Consider the following 19474-nt stretch of genomic DNA (forward strand, 5'->3'; position numbering starts at 1 on the left):
AGGAGTGACTAGGACACCTGGGGTGATTAGGCATAGCAATGAAATGTACTCTTAGTTGACAGTTCATTTCCATACAGGCCCTAATAGTGATATATAGCTTTTATATAACCTAGGTTTGTTGAACTGTAACTAAAATGACCCACAAGACTCCATTTTGTGTTGCCATGCTCTCGGCAACCTGGTGAAGAATTGCTTTCCACGTCCCTGTTGAAACTTGCACAATCCTCCTTCCTCCTGGTGGTCGAGCCAATTCCAAGAAGCTGCCTGTGTGCCTCGATCCCCCAGTTGTGCCAGAGACTTAGCCACATCCTGTCCATTGTTGGTAACTCAGCCTGTTACAACCAACTCCTGTGCCCTGTGACCACACCATCTGGTCAAGGAAGCACGAGGCTGTGCCCCGTGACCACACCATCTGATCAAGGAAGCACAAGGCTGCACCCTTTGACCGCACAATTTATCAAGGAAGCACAAGGGTGTGTACATTGTGCAATCAGAGACAGATGTCCCCTGGCCACGATTGCACCACAAGACTGATGAAGAACTTGTCAGATGAGGAACTTATCAAAATATGGAACTATGTATTGTGCAAATGGGCGTGGCTAGCGCTATAAGTATGTGTGCATTGCGGATTGAAGCAGCAGTCTCCATAGAATTGGCTTTGTACCATTCTTGGACCCTGTCCTTAGCTCAAGCTAATAAATAACATACTTCCCTCCACGGCTGGTTGTCCTGGTCTCTTTGGTAATGTAGGATTTAATCAAAAAGAACCCGTAGATTCTAGGTGTACCTGCACCGCTGGCTTTGACTCTCCTAGTGGGGGGGGGGTCTGCAAAAAGCCGGTTCTACAATTTGGCACCCAACATGGGGCGTCTTCGGTGGTCGTCATCGAGCCTGGTGGTCGTGAGGGGTCCGTGATCGAATTTCAAGGGAGGCGCGCCACTACATCGGCTGATAATTGTCTTTGTGGGCCTGAGGTCTCTGATTGCGTGATTCCTCCCTCCAGTGGGCTACCTGACTGCGGCCCCGACTGACACCCCAGTTCTGTTTCCTAGTTTTTGGAGATCGAGACCTTCGTGACACTTGCCGTGGGATGGAAGATTAACGGTCAGGTAAGAGTGGGAGTGGCCCACTTCTTTGGTGAATTGTATTTTGGTTTTTGGGTATTGTTCGACTTTTGCAAAAGCCAAAGCCAGAGGGTAAGTACAGTTAAAATATTAGATTTTACCCTTTGATGTTTTGAACCAGTATACACGTCTAGAGATGCCTGGATTTAGTAAGTTTCGGAAATGGTGTTGTTGTTATTGAACACAGGACTTCGCATTAGAGGAATCTTGTCCGATTCCTCCTTTGTGGACCCCTAATCATGAGGTCTATACTAAAGATGGTGTTGGCCCGATTATGCTTTCCTCACTTTGGCACAAATATACATAGGGTAGTGCTGAATTACAATGGACAATGTACGGTAGTTTAGAACCTCCTGTATTAGATAATTTAGAGGGAAAGTTGTTTCAATGAAAAGCTAAACCTGCGATGTTTGATTCCTTTCGGGTTTGGCGCAAGGAGTTCAAACAGAAAGAAATCAAACTCAAAAGGAACAAAGCTAAAATAATTCATATGAGTGTGATTCCGAAAGCCCAGAATCATGATAATCAGAGAATAGAAGAGGGTATAGTAATACAGGGTAGATTAAATCGAATGCAGGTAGATGGATGTTACATTGCAAAGAAGGTTCCCGAAAAAGGCCCAAGACAGGGAGGATGACCCTCTCATGTTCTCCATGTTAAGCACCCCTCCACCCTATACCCCCGCCATGTATCTGGCCCTTGATCCTACCCAATTGACCCCCGCTACTGCTCCAGTTGTTGCCTCTGCCCATGCCCTGGATTGTCAGATTCCTCAGCCACTTGTTCCCAACGCCCGACTGTTCAGGCCACTGTACCAATGCAAGTCCACTCTTCTTTTCCTCTTGTTGCACCTTCCACTGGTCCTGTACCTGTCCAACCTAATATGCCTTCAACACCCAATGCAATCAACCCATTTCTTGTTTAAGGTCATCCGACACCTTCCCCCAGTGCAGGGCTATTAGTGAATGCCTGGTCTGTGGCCTGTGATTATATCCCTTATGTAACTCAGCATAGACCACCCACTCACAGTACACAGGAACAACTCGCTATGAGTCAACAATCTTGTATGTGGATGGAAAATAACACTATGTACACCGCTCAGGATATATGGATGACAATGGATCAGTGGACACGCATTCAACAAATTGACATTTTTTGTGAAATGTGTGACATACTGATCCAAATGCGGGAGGATTTTGTAGAATCAGGTCCACCCCCAGGTCTGTCTGAACTTCGGCATAAGGTTGAAAAGGGGATATTCAGGGCCCAGCACTATTATGCGATCTAATCACGTTGGTTGCCTACAGAGACTCCTTATCTGGTGTTACATTAAATAAGGGTTTGGCAATGAGGGAGGTACAGCCTGTTTGGAGAGAACACATTGTTGGCATAGATGGCAACCCTGACACACCGGCAGGTTTTAGACAAATGTGGGTCCATGTCCCTTGGAAAAGGTCGGACATCCTCCAGCTTAAAGGCCAATTGCCTGATCCGCGTAAAAATCCAGCAGGTTATTATAAGGAATTGACTTAGACACTCCAATCTTGTGTGATGACTTTAGCAGATATAGATATGTTAAAGGGACAGGTAGTACCGACTGAAGTATGGTCCAAATACGCCATAATGATCAGACAGAATTTGGCCATACGTGGAAGGAATTTGAGGAAGCTGACAGAGCTAGAACTGGTGGTGAATAACCTGATCACATGATCTTAGCCCTTCCAGCCCGATACTTCCTGCCATGAAAAAGATATTTACACCTCACCGTATCAATTGGGACAGATTAGCTTCTTGCATGCAGAAGAAAGATGGAAGTGGCTCTGACTTTTTCACACGATTCGAAAGCACATTCACCGACTATAGTGGACAGGACAAGACTTTAGAAGGGGGACAGCGACTGTTTGTGGATAAATTTGTGTCCAATCTGTTACCAGAGCTTGGGACTGAGTTAAAAATGTCAGAAAGTCCATGGCCCATCTCCACCCTGTCTGGTATTTTGACAATGACCCAGTACTATGAGAATAGGGAGAATGAAGAGGGAGATAGAATGGATAAAAAGACTAAAGACTTTAAGACAAGGGTATTACTCCAACAAGTATACCTGACCCAGACCCAAAACAGAGGTGGCCCAAAGTTTCAATGAATAGCTCAGAGTCCTGCCCCTGTGACTCCTTGCCCACCGCTGGGACCCAACCAGTGCGCTTATTGTCGCCAGGAGGGTCATTGGCGTGACAAGTGTCCCTTGTTGGCCCAGAACAACCATGCCCACACAGACTGCTTCATAGGACAACGTCGCTAGAGAGGATGAGGTGGATCTAGAATGCAGTTACAGGACAGGCTCCCCCTTATGCAAGAGAATAGATTTGATACCGCTAATTATGAGGACCGCAATTATTTTACTGAGGATTATGAGTCTGAAGAAGGGACGGGGTTCCTGTCCCACTAGGATTGCCAAGGCCAAGAGAAGGGACCCGTGCCTATTCCTGTTTCCCAAAAGGGACCGTATGTCCATGTTACAACATTGGGCTCTACGGAAAAATTCTTGGTCGACACTGATGCAACCAAAAGTTCTATTGCTAGTTCTAAAGTCCCCTCGCCCCCTTGTCTGGCGCAAATAACAATTCTGTGGGGTTTTCTGGTACCCCAGTATTTAGCCCTGTTTCACAACCACTGGAACTAACAATAGGACCCTACACAGTTGATTCCCCTTTAGTTTTGACTTCCACATGTGGCGAAAATTCATTGGGTTTAGATCTATTAAAAAGATTACATGCAACCATATACTGTTCTCCTGATGGGGTTTACATCACTATGGGTCCCGCAACACACACCCAGTATATTTAGCCTCCTCAGATCCCATTCCCCAGGAACTTCAGAATGTCCCTCCTGCTCTTTGGGCCCAAGGTGATACTGATGTTGGCCTTTTGTCCATATCCCCCTTTTCTGTTATCCTGAAGGAAAATGCTCGCCCTCCCCAACTTTCTCAATACAAAATACCCAAAGAAGGGGAAAGGGCATTACTCCAGATCATTTCTAAACTTGTTGACAAGGGCGTGGTTGAAGAGACAAGAGGAAATGTGTGCAATAGCCCAATTTTGCCTGTCCTAAAATGCAACGATCCTTCCAAGCCCCCTGTTTATCGTTTTGTCATTGATTTGCACGAGATAAACAAAATAGTAGTACCCCAGTTTTCCGTGGTCCCAGATATCACCACTCTACTGACTATGGTTCCCCCCTCTGCTTGTTTCTTCTCTGTCATTGACTTAAAAAATGCCTTCTTTAGTTTAGACTTGGATGAACAAAGTAGGGAACTTTTTGTATTCTCATTGGCAGGACGGAGTTTCCGGTTATGTAGAGCTCCACAAGGATATACAGAGAGCCCTTCAATTTATAGTCAGGCCCTCAAGGGCCAACTTGATTCCCTGTCCCTACCTCAAGGTACACCCCTACTCCAGTACGTTGATGATTTGCTTATAGCGGCAGACACCAAGGTGTTATGTAAAGAAGCTACAATGAAATTGTTCCAGCATCTGGCACAGTTCAATCACAAGTTTCCCTCTCCAAACTCCAATATTGTCGACATGAGGTGACCTACTTATGTCATCTCCTGTCAAAGGAGGGACGCCGCCTCAACCCTGAACGAATACAAACAATCAGTAGGATGCCCCCACCAAAAATGCAGAAAGAGCTACGTGCTTTTATTGGAATCACCTCTTACTGCCGCCAGTGGATACCCAATTTTTCTTTAACAATTAAACCTTTATTAAGCCTCACACTTAAAGATGTTCCCCACCCACTCCCTTGGACAAATGAGTGCCAGCATGCATTTGAAGAACTGAAAACAGCCTTGTGTTCGGCCCCGGTGCTAGGCACCCCTAGTTATCAGAAACCCTTCACTCTTTTTGTACACGAGCATAATGGTTGCGCATTGTCAGTGCTAACACAGTGTTTTGGTGACAGACAACGCCCCTGTGCATATTTTTATGCAGTTCTAGATCCCATGGCCCGTGCACTACCCAGTTGCTTGAGAGCAGCAGCTGCCATATCCATTCTCCAATCTGCTGGCCTGGTCCTTGATACTGCACTTACAGTTATGGTTTATCACGCAGTTGACAGTTTATTAAATAGGACAAAAACTCAACAAATTACTAGTGCACGTTTGTCCGGATATGAATTGACTCTCTTAGCCAGTCATATCACCATCTGCCGCTGCACTACACTCAATCCAGCCACATTGCTACCCATTGTTGATGGTGACACTAATTCTGATCATCATGATTGTGTCCTTCGGAATGAGGAAGAGACTAAAGGCCGTTTGGATTTGACAGACACACCCCTAACTGACCCTGATGGTACCCTGTACGTGGATGGTTCTTCAAACTTCCTGATGGTAGCACAACGGCTGCCTATGCTTTCACCACATTACAGACAGTAGTGGAGAGTGAAAGAATACCTTATCAATCAGCCCAGGCTGCTGAGTTAGTAGCACTAATAAGAGCCTGTGAACTGAGTATAGGGATGGCCGTCAACATCTACACTGACAGCCAGTACGCCTTTGGCGTGGCCTATAATTTTGGGCCACTATGGGCTAAGAGGGGATTTTTTAGTTCTCACTGTACTAAGATACAGCATGGTCATCTGGTCAGCATGCTGTTAAAAGCATTGACTCTTCCTTCAAAGATAGCTGTGGTCAAATGTAGCGCCCACAAGAAAGTTACTGATGACATAGGAAGGGGTAATGCATTTGCTGACAAGACTGCAAAGGTAACAGCTAAAGATGTCTCTGCCCGTATGTATGTAGCTGGCCCCTCAAACAGGGTACTGGAGAAAGGGATGCATGAGGATACTATTGAGAATATGAAGGAAATACAGGCAGAGGCGACTAGAGAGGAAAAGGCACTCTGGGAAGAGCAAACAGGCCTATTAAATGAGAATGGCTGTTGGACGGATCTGTCTGAACAACAGCGATGGTTGTTACTGGATGCCTATGTTTTGCCAGTGGTCACTATGGCTCATGGCCCAGCTCACATTAGTGCAAAAGGTATTTGCAAATTGCTAGCTCCGGTATGGCAAAACAAACACATCCCAAAATATGCTGAGAGGTTAGTCAGGAATTGCATGATTTGTTTGATGCATAACCCGGGAAAAGGCACACCAACACCTGCTGGGAATTTTGCACCCCCATCTTACCCCTTCGAAGTGCTTCAAATACTTTACATACAGATGGAAATATGCAACAATCTCCAATATATCCTGGTAGTTGTGTGTGCCTTTAGTAAGTGGATCAAAGCCTACCCCCTTAAGGACAACACTGCTATAAGCACTGCCAAAATACTGTTGAAGGAATTTTTTCCCAGGTTTGGGATGCCCAGAATTATCTGAAGCGACAACGGAAGCCACTTTACAGGGGAAATAATGAAGAAAGTGTGTGTAGGGATGGGGATCAGACAGAAATTCCATGCCGCCAATCACCCCCAGTCAGCAGGTTTGGTTGAGCGCCACAATGGAACACTGAAATTAAAAATGGCAAAGATCCAGGCTGACACAGGACTGTCTTGGCCAGAGGCCCTGCCCGTTGCCCTCCTATCAACTAGAGCCACAGCACATTCCCGTACCGGACTATCCCTGTATGAGATAGTGTTTGGTCGGCCAGTAAATGTTTGGGGAGTACCCCGCCCAAACAAATATTCTGACATAGAACACACATTGTTGATTGATTATTTATATGAATTGACCACTAACCTACATCTCATTCATCGTCAGGTAGAAGATATCCTGCCACCCAAACCCAAGGGCCCTGGTCACACCATCCAGTCAGTCGACTGGGTCTGCATCCGCAATTTCCAGAGAGCAAAGAACTTGGAGTCGAGGTAGAAGCCACCCCAGCAAGTTTTGCTGGCTACCAGGTCTGCAGTGTAGGTGGCAGGTAGAAATAATTGGGTTCACGGAGTGCACTGCAAGAAGGTGCCTCTACCACTACCATACAACCGGTGATTCAAGGAAGGCCTGGGAGACGATGAATGTGAAAAAAGTCCTGCGCTTTTTATCCTTCAGTGACGCCAACATTGCCTGGGCTTCATCTGAACGATAGGACAATGACAATCTGCAATCTGCCGTTCCTCCACATCTGAAGTTGCGGGACACTCAGCAGCCAGAGCCTTTGTTTCCTGATCAAACAAAGCCCAGGTCCACCCGGTACAACCTCCGACCAAGAAAAAAGGACTGAAGAGACAAAAGTCTTTGCCCTCTGCTTGACATGTTCCGACAAATCGCTGAAGGGCTGTGATACACCGGCGCATTTTGACCGGAGCGGGTACACCGGACCGGAACGGTGCCAATAGGACCGCCGGAATCACTGCCCGGTGAAGCAACCACCAATCACAGGCAGCAACTAGAGAAGGCGAAGTGAAGCAGACGATAAACAAAATGAACACTGAAAGCTTGAAGAGCAAAGAAATAAAGAAACAAGAGTACATAAAGACAATAAGTGGCCGGTACTCGATCTGTCTAATCGTACTAATGACTATTTCATTGCAACTGGCCTGCCTCGGATGGGTAATACACGCTGCCCTTGCAGCACCTGAGCCTCCTACCTCTACAGAATCACCTCATCAACATGTGTCATTACCCACCCATGAGAAGAACAGAAGGACAGGTTTCTTTAACACTTTCATTCAAATGTTACACCAGCACCAGCTTGTGGTGAACACCAAACTGTTGGGTATGTGGGTTGCTGCACTGGGATTTTCCCTATTCTGCTCCTTTTTCTCAAGCTGGTTCGGCCTGCGGCTGGTACACTGTGTTCTTTGATGCATTCTATTCAGGTGACACATCCACACGATCCCTGGGGAAGATCAGTAGCAGACAAGCATTCTGCCACATCATGGCTGCGGAGTGGCCAAGCATGGATAAAGATTCAGCAGAAAAGAATGAATATGAGAACAATCATGGGTATATTTATCCATCGAACATCTACAATGGTGGGGAAAAGAAAAGACTGCCACCTCTCAGGGATCTCCCTGTCTACCCACATCCCGGACAATACTGCATGAAAAGCAGTGGAACAGTATGGGTGGGAGAAAGTGACTGTGCCTACACACTTCAGCTCAATGGTTTGACTCGCCCAGCTCTGGTGTCTTAACTGAATACCTAATTTGTGTGTGGGAACAAGGCCTACACCTGGCTGCCCAAGTCTTGGGCAGGCACCTGGTACATTGCTTGGTTGCTCCCCCACCTACACAGCCGATGCAAAACACCATATCCAGAAGAGAGGTGTGGTTGATACTGAAGACACAGCAGGCTAAGAATTTGGTGACTTTGCTAAAGGGTTCCTCCCCTTTATGGGCCCTATGGTCAATAGTCGCAATCTCTGACATCTCACCAGGGTGGTAGAGGTCACCATCAACGCAACTACCGGTGCCCTCAGTAACATCACGGCTGAACTTCAAGCGGACCGCCTCATGACTTTACAGAACAGAATGGCGCTTGACATAATACTGGCGGATCGTGGAGGAGTCTGCAAATTGATCAAAACAAGTTGCTGCATTTACATCCCTGATAATGCACCAACAGTTTATCAAGCAATCCAGAAGCTCCATAAGATTGCTTCCGACATCCATCAGGATGAGGGTTCATGGTCCCTAACAGGATGGTTTTGGAGCATGGTATCTCAGTGGGGATGGAAGATAATGATTTTCATTGCCATCATTGCAGCCGCAATGTTCGCCTGCTGCTTTTGTGTTCAATGCATGCCCTCGCTGTGTGGGCTCTGTGCCACCTCTTTGGCACACAAACAAGTGAATTCACACCATCTCAATACCATGACGATGATCGAGAAAGAGGTCCAGGAGATGATGGACATTGACCTAAATGACGACTGATTATAGCCTCTGCATGGCAAAAGGAGGGACTGTTGAACTGTAATTAAAATGACCCACGAGACTTCGTTTTGTGTTGCCATGCTCTTGGCAACCTGGTGAAGAATTGCTTTCCACGTCCCTGTTGAAACTTGCACAACCCTCCTTCCTCCTTGTGGTCGGGCCAATTCTGAGAAGCTGCCTGTGTGCCTCACCCCCCCAGTTGTGCCTGAGAATTAGCCACATCCTGTCCATTGTTGGTAACTCAGCCTGTCACGACCAACTCCTGTGCCCTGTGACCACATCATCTGGTCAAGGAAGCACGAGGCTGTGCCCCACAAAGCATGATGCTCAATGTTTATTGATGATGTAAAATATCTGCTTCTATACTGATTTATTTATTTACATTTGCTGAGTATTTAAATGGACATTGAAGATTCGAACATTTAACCTATTCTTTCTGGGTTGGCAAAAATATGTTTTGCAGTTTCTTATGTGTGGTTCTGAGGTTTCTATTCTATGCCAAAAATGGCATATACTTATAAATTATAAGTTAAAAGCAGTGACAAATATGACTGGTAAGCTGTAGCATTCTCTCTTCTGTATATATGAGGCCCTATTTAAAAAGTATGCTTTGCATTCACCGATTTCTTCATGTGTAGATATACTCTTATAGTTAGAGGCAAATATGTTGTGCATGGAATTCATTGTTTCCATGTGTGGACTTATGCATTTGCTATCTGAAATGAGGGTCTTGAGACTCCTATTACTGAAGTTAAGTGAGCGCAAACTTACTACTGCAACTCACCTCCTGTTTATGGCGATCTCTTCCACTCGAGCAGACACAGCCTGATAGAAAGTAATACGGAATTTCAAAAAAAATCATTTTAAATTGAGAAAAAAACATTTTGTTCTTATTTGAAGTTATTTAAAATGCATTTTACAAACCAATATTCACCGAGGACTACATATTATCAATGAACAACACAACAGCATTAGCATTTAACATGCTAACACATTTTTACATTATTTAAATTTTTTAATTTCATTTTTGTGTTGAAAGTATAATAATACTGAATGCAAGTGATGTGCCCCTTCCTGCACAAAAACAATCATTAGAGGCATTTTCCTCTTTCAATGCATGCTAAGACTGCAGCATGCATTGAAAGGGGAAAAAACGAGGAGAAATTAAAATGTTCTCCTCGTTGTGCCTCACTACACGTAGCTTTCTGGTGAATTTCTAGATTTACAATTCCTCATAAATCTGAAAATTGTGTCAGGTTCCATGGGTGCTGCGTGGGAACACCCACAGCAACACCCATGAAATGCCCCTTTCACACAAAGTGCTGTGTGTAAAGGGGTTGTATTTACAAGGACATGAAAAGTCACGCAGGGTGGCTTTTCCTGTCCTTGTAAATATGTGGCAGTGAAATGCACCGCTGGGGCGTCACAAAAAGTGACACACCAGTGGCTCAAGGGGCTTGTAAATCTGCCCCTCAGTGTTGAACTTACCCTGTTTGGGGATGCACTGGAAGGGTTAATGTGAACACAGAGGCATGGGAGTTGTGGTCACCAGTCTGCACAGGCATCCTGGGATTTGTAGTCACGAGATGTTGTGTCTTGCTGATGGCTTTCTCCTGTAATGTTGTGCACACAACCTCTGGCTTTGCATTAAAAATGTTAGCCTGTTTTTCTTTATAATTGCTTTTTAAAACTGTTTACGTGATTGTCGATGTTATGATTATTTGGAATTATTATGAACAGTGAACGCTGACATGGCTTGGTTTGAAAACATCTTTCACGCGAGCTGGAGGAGGCTTGTGATAGGATTGTATTTGGTGTATATACTCGTATCATGCTTTCTCATCAAAGTTATTGATATAAGCTTGCTTAAGATGACACAATGTGTCTACTAGCTGTTTGACACACAGCTCTCTCTTGGTATCTTTAAAGCACTCGTTTTGAGAAAATATAGAATTACGTTTTATCTGCACACATTTAGTAATGGGACCTTTTTATTTACAGTTTCTTTGTAACTATCTTACAGCCAGAGTCCCTGCAAGTAAGAGCGGTGGGGCCGGGTTGAGGGGGAAACTCGGCCCCACCGCCCCACCTGCACGGACGGCGACTGTTATCTTATCTCCTGAAGATTTACATCACTGTGAAGTAGATGCGAAGCCTTTGGCCAGTTCTGCCCTTTTGGACACAACGAGTTGTATGTTTCTATTCTACCTTGACAGAACATATGTCAAAGCCGGTGTCATCATCCTCTCCTACAGTTGACATGCAGCCATAAATTGAGCTGTCTGGGTGACTAAAGAGTTGGTGCAGCGATTGCAGGAAAGTCTCCTACAGAGCCAGGACATGCTGCATGCTCTACAGCAAATGCAAATGCAATGGTTACGTTGTTGCCAGCATTGGGTTTCAAATTACATCGCTCCTTCTGTATAGCAGCACTGACTTCATCCTTGCATCGCAAAAGTAGAAGCGCAGTCTACTGTCCCAACACGACCATTGGAGATTTCGGAATTGGAGCCTTAGAAATCAAAAAGGTTGGCTCTGGATGCTAAGACTTCTGGTTAATGACCCTCTGCCTATGAGCTGCTGGTCTGTGTTGAAGGGACTTCTATGATATTTATTCAGTAATAGTCGAAAAACGCTCCCCATCTTATAAGGGTTTTAGAATCCTCAATTGGCAGTCCTTCTCTGGTGCATATCATTGAGTTGTGTGCAGTTTCTGACCCTCAATCCATTGTCCTAGCCCAACCACCAAAAATTTAATTTAGATGTAAAAGTAGTAAAAAGAGTCGCCATCTCTTTATTTTACAGATCTGGCATTTTCTGGACCTAGCTCCATGATCCATAAATGCTTTACAACGCAGTACTGCGCTGTTGGCATGATCAACAACCTTAGTCAAAGAACATGTGTGTTCATCAATATGGCAATTGTTTTACAACGAGGTTTGTGTAGTTCTGATGATGTTGCAAGCTGCCTGCCTTATTTCCTCTAGCAATATGCATATCTTATGCTCACCTATGAGACTTGTAAAGTCTGTGATCCGGTCCCTGAAATCTTCACAACAGCTTTTGTGTTTCCTTGTGTATAGGACAATATATGGGCAAATAGATCTCGCAAAGTTTAAAAGCATATTACCATGCCCATTGGTTCTTTGAAAATCACACTTAATAGAGATCAGTTTATTTTTATGTATTAAACTTGTGTATTTTTTTTTAATAACACATACTCTATAATTGTACAGAACAGCCCTAGCTTCGAACACAATAAAAGGTGTTAACTGTTACGTACATACCTTAATGGTACATATTAAACTGACCAATGAAAGGTTAAAAGGACCCTGTTGTATTTGAACCTCTGAGAGAGGCCAAGCACATATTTTTGTAGTGGCTTGATAAATCCACTAAGTCACCAGACCTACAGTATTATGCATAATGCTCATTCTTCTGTTAAAATGTATTTAACGTCTCCATCTTTCTAACATACTATTTCAACTCGCCCTAGAATGTTTTATATCACTTAAAGCTATTTTATTAAATATTATTACATGTACACCACTCTCTCATAAAGCTTTTACAAGTCGAAATTCATGTAATTTATAAAACGTGGGCTTGCCCTTCTAAAATATTTACTCATACATACAAATTCATACTGCTGTCTGATTGTGGTTTTACCAAGAGCATAAAGGGGCTTGCAGCCAGCTCACTGCTTATCAATGGTTGGCTTAATAGTCACTCTCATTGTCATGCTTATTTGATTGCTAGCCTTGTCCATTTTGTATCTGGTACTTCCCTGTAGCACGTAATTGCTATCCACATAATTCCACTGCACGCCATTCCACTACACACCACATACATCCACTCTACTCCAAAACACAAAAGTAAAAACATTTACACTTACAATGCCTATAGCTCTAACTCTTGCAAATGCGAGACCTATTGCATTGCAAATGCTTGTTTCATGATGGGGGCAGGGGAGTACAGGTGAAAGGATGTGGTGAAATACAGGAAAGTACAAAAAAACAACATCACTCCCTTGGCCAAAAGAAATGTGTACAGTTTCACCAGGGTTTTAGATAGCTGTAACCGTTTCATAGTTGGCTATAGTTTCTGCAGTTTTTTTCAGATTGATTAAGATGCTTATGCCCAGATGCATCATAGTAACATTTTGCGATTTTTTAATTGCGAAAATTAAGGAATCGCAATTAAGAAATCGCAAAATGCTATGCATCAAAAAATCGCAATTTTTTTGCGATTTGGTATTTTTCCTTAATTGCGATTCACGATTTGCGAATCGCAATTAAGGAAAACCCTTCCCATTGATTCCTATGGGCCAAAAGGTCCATAGGAATCAATGGGAAGGCATTCACATTTTGCGAATTTCAAATTGTGATTCGCAAAATGTGAATGCAATTTCAAGGGTGCATTTCTGGAATGCAATTGCAATTTAAGAAATCGCAAATAAATTGCGATTTCTTAAATTCAGAAAACAGCCAAAACTTTAATGCATCCCAAAAAGGGGTTTTGCATTCGCAAACGGACGATTTTTGCGATTCGCACCGTTTGGGAATGCAAAAACCCTTGATGCATGTGGGCATTAGCTACAGAAATGACAGGAAAATTGTACATACACTTTGATATATGGTTCTTACCATAATCACCATACATTGTATCTTTTACCTTACATGCAATGGAGTTTCATATATTGACAGTATATGTGAGTCTTTCTTTAAGAGTTACTTCTTGGTCTATCCTATATGGTCACAGTGAATCTATCATTATTACCACCCCCTCGAGAAAAGCTAATCCTGTTCCCTATGCATTCGTTAGAGGCCTGCATGTTATTATGGTGTAGCACTGTGCCAATACTGTGCAATAATAAGTTGAACTCCATTAAATAGAATTACCATGTGGGACTAGACTTACTGGTCATAAAATCATACGGAATTACCAATTTGGGCTTTAAAGCATACATTTACAAAGCTGCTCTGAGCAGGTGGTAATTGTATATGGGGGCATCTGCTTGGATGCAGGTGGGGGTAGGAGTCAGGGCAGCAGCAGAGAAAAGGAGCAGCTAAAGTCTGGCAGGGTGGAGCATTTAATATGCCCCCATCAGAAAAAAAGAGGTGCTGCAGCCAAATTCTCATGCAATTTTACAGGGTGGAATTACTGCCCAGTAAAGTCAGGGAAAATTGAGTGCAGGGACACCATCCCTCTCATAATCGACCAATGCAAAATTCCATATGGTAATTTCATTTTGCCTGACTAATAATCAGGGCCTAGGTGGTGCATTTTTCCTGTGAATTTCAGTACAGTTGCTAACTTGAGTACATCGGTTTATATATTCAAAAGTGTAAACGTCTGTATAAGAGTGACTTGGCAACATTGTAGAAGTGAATGTCTGCCTTATTGAAAACCCAGTGAGGTTCGTTAACATAAGGAACTGGTTTTACTTTCTAAATTCAAAGTCTAAAAGTCTGTAAACTCAGAAAAAAATGTGACCACATAATATTTTGCATTTGTGAATGAACGATTCCATTTATCGTCCACCACTGAGCAATTTTCTGAAATCGTCTGTGTTCCATTAGCTATTCCAATCGGCCCACTTTACATATTGCCATGGTACATTTATTAAAACAAATGAACATTCCAAATTGCCTTAAATGGTTTTTTAGCAATTAAAGATAATTTTACTCACACCAGTTAAAGAAAAAAAGACTTCAATAGATGAAGCTGAATGTAATTGCTCATTATCAGCACTGCAACAGCAGACATTTTGAGTATTCATTATTATGAATGGCATTTGCAGGAAAATATTGTGATTTGCTTTCCTCAAATATCATGGTGGGCTTTAATGAACAAAAGTAAAGTGCGTCCAGTGCATCGCCATACCCGTTAATTGGATCAACAACTATTCCCCTCGGATGTGACATTTCTCCTTCTAACAATGTTTTTCGACTTTGAGAGGCTTTCTCCAATTTGGCGACATTAATAGTTTTTCGGTGGCCATCATTGGTCCAGTAAATATTGTTTCCAATCCAGTCAACTGCTATTCCTTCTACATTGTCAATATCTGTAAAGTTAAGAAGAAATATTGCTGATTATTCACTTTACATTTTCATACTGTTTGAACAGCGCACACATACACGTCTAATTTAATTCGATAAAAATTCGACGAGACACAGTGTTTTATTTATATGGAAGAAAAATGCACAGATATAATATTACCAGCACGCAGACAACCCTGATAGGGAAAAATACAAATGTGCAAACAGTTAAAAGGAAGCAAGAATTTAAATTGAAAATAAAGCTATAGAAAGGTAAGCAAAGTAGTGAAGATTTCCACAGGTTTGACACCAATATGCTCTATATATATATTATATATGATAGGTTGGAAAAAAGAAAAGATCGGAATTCACGTTTTAATGATTGAACTGTCTTCCTGTGTGCATTTTCTTCCAGATGTAGTTCTGGGAAATCTCATGAGAATTATTGTGTGCGTGGGCGGTCACCTGTGCGAAAATCAAACGCTAGGTTTGGTCTTGAGTAAGAAAGGCTTGCAAGATACCAGCTCCATTGTATTGTCCATAGTGTTTCAAACGTCATGAGCTGCAGCCACACGACACAGACACATCGGTTCATTAGATTTTTTGTGTGTGAAACAATGGGCACATTTACAAGCTCCATTGCATCGCTCTTGCACCACGTTGTTCTGCAGCACCCATAGGAAGAGGAAAATGCCTCAGGTGATTGATTTTCTGTGGGAAGGTGCTCCTTTCTGCATAAAAACAATCCACCTTACAATGCAGCTAGGTAGCCAAAACAGTGCGGGTGCAGGGGAAATGGAAGGGATGTGCCGTATTCTTTTAAATACTGTGCATTCCTTCCCTTTCCCTGTCATGCAATGAAAGGTGACTTGCTGAGCTGCACTGCATAAAAATCTCATAAATCTGGCCCCAAATTGATTGGCGTGAGAAAATTACGAGATCAATGCAAGAATAAAGAAAGCGGAAAATATGTATGGTATGTAGGATTGTTTGCTCAATAAAAATTGCACCACTCCAAACTAAAAAGCACCTTCTGAAGCAGCGAGTGGAAAATCATTGTCATGCAGCTGGATTATTGGTAGGAGTTTCATAGTTTTCTTGTCTCCCATCTTGAGGTAGCTTTATAGTCTTCTGTGAGTTTATAGTTATTTAAAAGACCAATGTTCAGTTCATAAGGCCGTCTTCAGCTAAGCATCAGTTGAAAATCGAGACTGTCTTTGTATTGGCCGCTTAACACAATTGAGTGGCTACGTATTTTTTTTTATAATGGGTATTTGTGTGTGTTACACATCACCTATTTTAAAGAAATTATAGACAGGTTTTTAAATGGGGTTTGCAAAATCCAATGTATTTTAAACTGAAATAACTATTACGTATGTGATCTGAGGTCACAATGCATGCTGCCGGTGTTAGCATCAAGGAAAAAGGCGCATGAGTCACTGAGCGTAGATAATTTAAACATTTTCTTAATTATTTTCTGCTCTGGTTTTCTAGTTGTACAGCGACAAGCAATGAAGATCTGAGAGGAGATATTTATGGCACATCTTTATTTTTTACACTCTTTGGGTAATTATAGAAAAGTTAGAATCTTTCTGCATGTTTCTACATGCTCCGAGCTTCTGCAATTTTTAACTGATTCTAATATTTTTCTGCAACAAATATCTTACAGCTTTTTTGATGTATTTAATTTTACACTAGAAATTATATTTAGTTTTCATGTTTGTAAACACGCTTGTTCTTTCATATGAAACAGCTATGCACCAGGGATTTGAGTGGTTTGTGGAAAGGTGGTGGTGTGAATATGTATTACAAGAAATAAAGTACCCCCTGTCGTACGTGTCAAGGATATATTGCAAGTCGAAATTCCATATAACCTTTGGCCACGTTCTTCTTTATGGTCATACAGCATCTCAGAGAACTGTAATACCCTTATAACCTATGGCTGAGTGTACTTTTCCCATATATTATTGCTGGAAAGTAACCAACTTTTTTGCATCAATGCAATGTTTACAACATAAGTGTGATTGAGAATTAGCAAAATGTTTATCAGAGAGATACTTGACTTTCTGTGAGTTGCTTTCATTAGTGTTACATTTGTGTTCCACATGTAGCAAGACATGTTTTGTATTCACCTAAAACGATTTTTTTTCATTTGTACTCGAAGTTCCTTAAAAGTAATGCACATTGCGTTTTCACTGTTTGGCATTACTTTGCATCAAGAGGGTGCCCCATGAGTGGAACATATAGATTCCCACAGTAACACCAATGATTGCTGATGGAAACTGTAGCTTCTAAAGTTGGAAGACACAACTTTGTGCCAAGTAAATGCCTTCTAGGGATGGAAGACAAAATGTTTTCATTTATCATAAATTGCCTGCATGTTGCACTGTACCGCACACTGCAATATGTAAAACATAGTTTAATCATAGTATAATGGACTGGAAGGGTACAATCCCAGTGCAAAGCCTATTGTGGATATCATGCACATACTATTCTACTATGGTGCATTGGTATATATGTGGTTCCAGACAGCCTGTTTGTGTGCCAGAGCTAGGGAAGAGAGCAGCAGTGCCAAAGCTTAGAATATGCAACTCTGCAATGCTCTCTCCCTCAAGCCAATGTAGCTCAACAACTTTGGCTGATCCACAGCATTGAGCTACAAATATTAAAGGCCTGATTTGGAGTTTGGTGGACAGGTTATTCTGTCACAAACATGACTGATATCTTGTCCACAATATTAAAAGTTTATTATATTCCATGTCATATGTAATACTTCGGACGGGATATCAGCCACATAATATTATATTATAAATGCTCGACTAACTATTAACTTATGCATTGTTATGTTAGTCTGCACTACAGTACTTGGACATACCAAATCAAAGAACTATCATTGCATTTTCACATCCTCTTATGTATTGATTACACCCTGAAATACAAAAGTCTCCCAATCTCCCCTCCGCTTGCTCTTCACAGCTGCCAAAATCTACTCTTCTCTTAAGATGCATTTCTTCATACATTGCTTTCAAATTCATACTCATCTGTTCCAACTATGACTCCTTCCTGCCCTTTTATTGCAAATCATGTTTCTCAACATTCACCAATACCCATGATATATGACAACTCTTACATGCATCCCCTTCTCAACTGAATGCTATCTGTAGCCATAAAGTTCATAGTGCTTTTGTGCTTTATCTGATGACTACACCACACATGAGTATCTTTATTGCTTTCTCAGTGTTGGAAACTGGGCTTCTTTGCAGGTGCCCCCCACGTTCTGCTGCCTAGAACTGCTAGATGCTGGTGTTTGATAGTGCACTGGAACCTGCTAACCAGGCTCTGGTGCCAGTGGTCTTTGCCCAAAAGGTAATGTGAAATGGTACACTCTATTGCAAAGGTACTTTGTCCCCTTATAAGTCCCTAGTATACGATACCAGTGGTACTCAGGGCATGGGTGGTAAATGGGCCACTAGGGCTGCAGCACTGTATTGTGCTACCCTGTGTGACCCAAGTAAAAGTGTGTTTGCAGGTCTGCTATTGCATCCTGCAAAAGCAGCCTGTCTGCTTGAGAGAGACCCCACACAAACCATGTGCTCCAGGTTCACTATTATTGCAATAATGTAAGCAAGTCACCCCTAAGGTAGGCCTCCTAGAGCCCAGGAGGCAGGGTGAATTATATTAAATGTGTGGATATATATGTTCAGACATATATATCCCTACAGCAACCCTGTAAATCAAGGTTTACTGTAAGTAACCAGCAGTCCATAGGATAACATGGCCTGACTACTGAGCCAACTTGAGATAGCTAGCTCCATTATGGTATCACCAAATTGTGTTGTGTTTGGCCTCCACATCGTGCTTCTTCACCCCAACACGATACTCATGTCAAGGGTGAGCTGGCAAACATGTATGTGCACCCCTGAGTGGGTGCCCACCTAAACTTTAGTCTTTTAGTGTCTTGGCAAACTTCGGCGAGCTGTTTGCCACCAAGACAATAGTCTGCTTTCCTGGTGGGATGTGTGAGCTTCCCCAGGACAGAGACAAAGTCCTGGGCAGGAAGGAGGTCTCACCTCTTCCCTCGCAGGATGGGTGGTGTTTACAGTAATCAAGTGGGTAAGCCTCAAAGGCTTACACCGTCATTGAGATGTAATGTACTTGTCCCCCATTCAAGGACAAAGCCCTTCCCCCCAGCGAGGAAGATGTGCTTTCAGGAATGCAGGAGAATTAGGTATGCAGGAGGCTTACACCTCCTGAACGTTTGCCACACATATAGGGTTCTACCATTTTGGGAGACCCTGAAATAGAGTATTCTGGGTACCACAGAGATGTACACCCACAGGGTGTTGTCACTACAGGAGCAGGTTAGCCGTAAGGGCCAGTAGCCCATTGGCCACTGTCACTCACACCCTTATTGCCCCCTAAACTAGAATTA

The 19474-nt window shown here is 42.8% G+C and overlaps 1 protein-coding gene across 1 annotated transcript in view; it reads right to left on the reverse strand.

Moving 5' to 3' along the window:
- LRP1B (LDL receptor related protein 1B) overlaps positions 1-19474 on the reverse strand; it is a 3669685-nt gene that overhangs the window by 2143080 nt on the left and 1507131 nt on the right. The window contains exon 12 of the mRNA XM_086955170.1: positions 14888-15068. Within this exon, the coding sequence (XP_086811296.1) occupies positions 14888-15068 (181 nt within the window). The remainder of the gene's footprint in view (positions 1-14887; positions 15069-19474) is intronic.

The sequence above is a fragment of the Lissotriton vulgaris genome, chromosome 2_1 (genome assembly GCF_964263255.1).
Source record: "Lissotriton vulgaris chromosome 2_1, aLisVul1.2, whole genome shotgun sequence".
NCBI lineage: Eukaryota > Metazoa > Chordata > Amphibia > Caudata > Salamandridae > Lissotriton > Lissotriton vulgaris.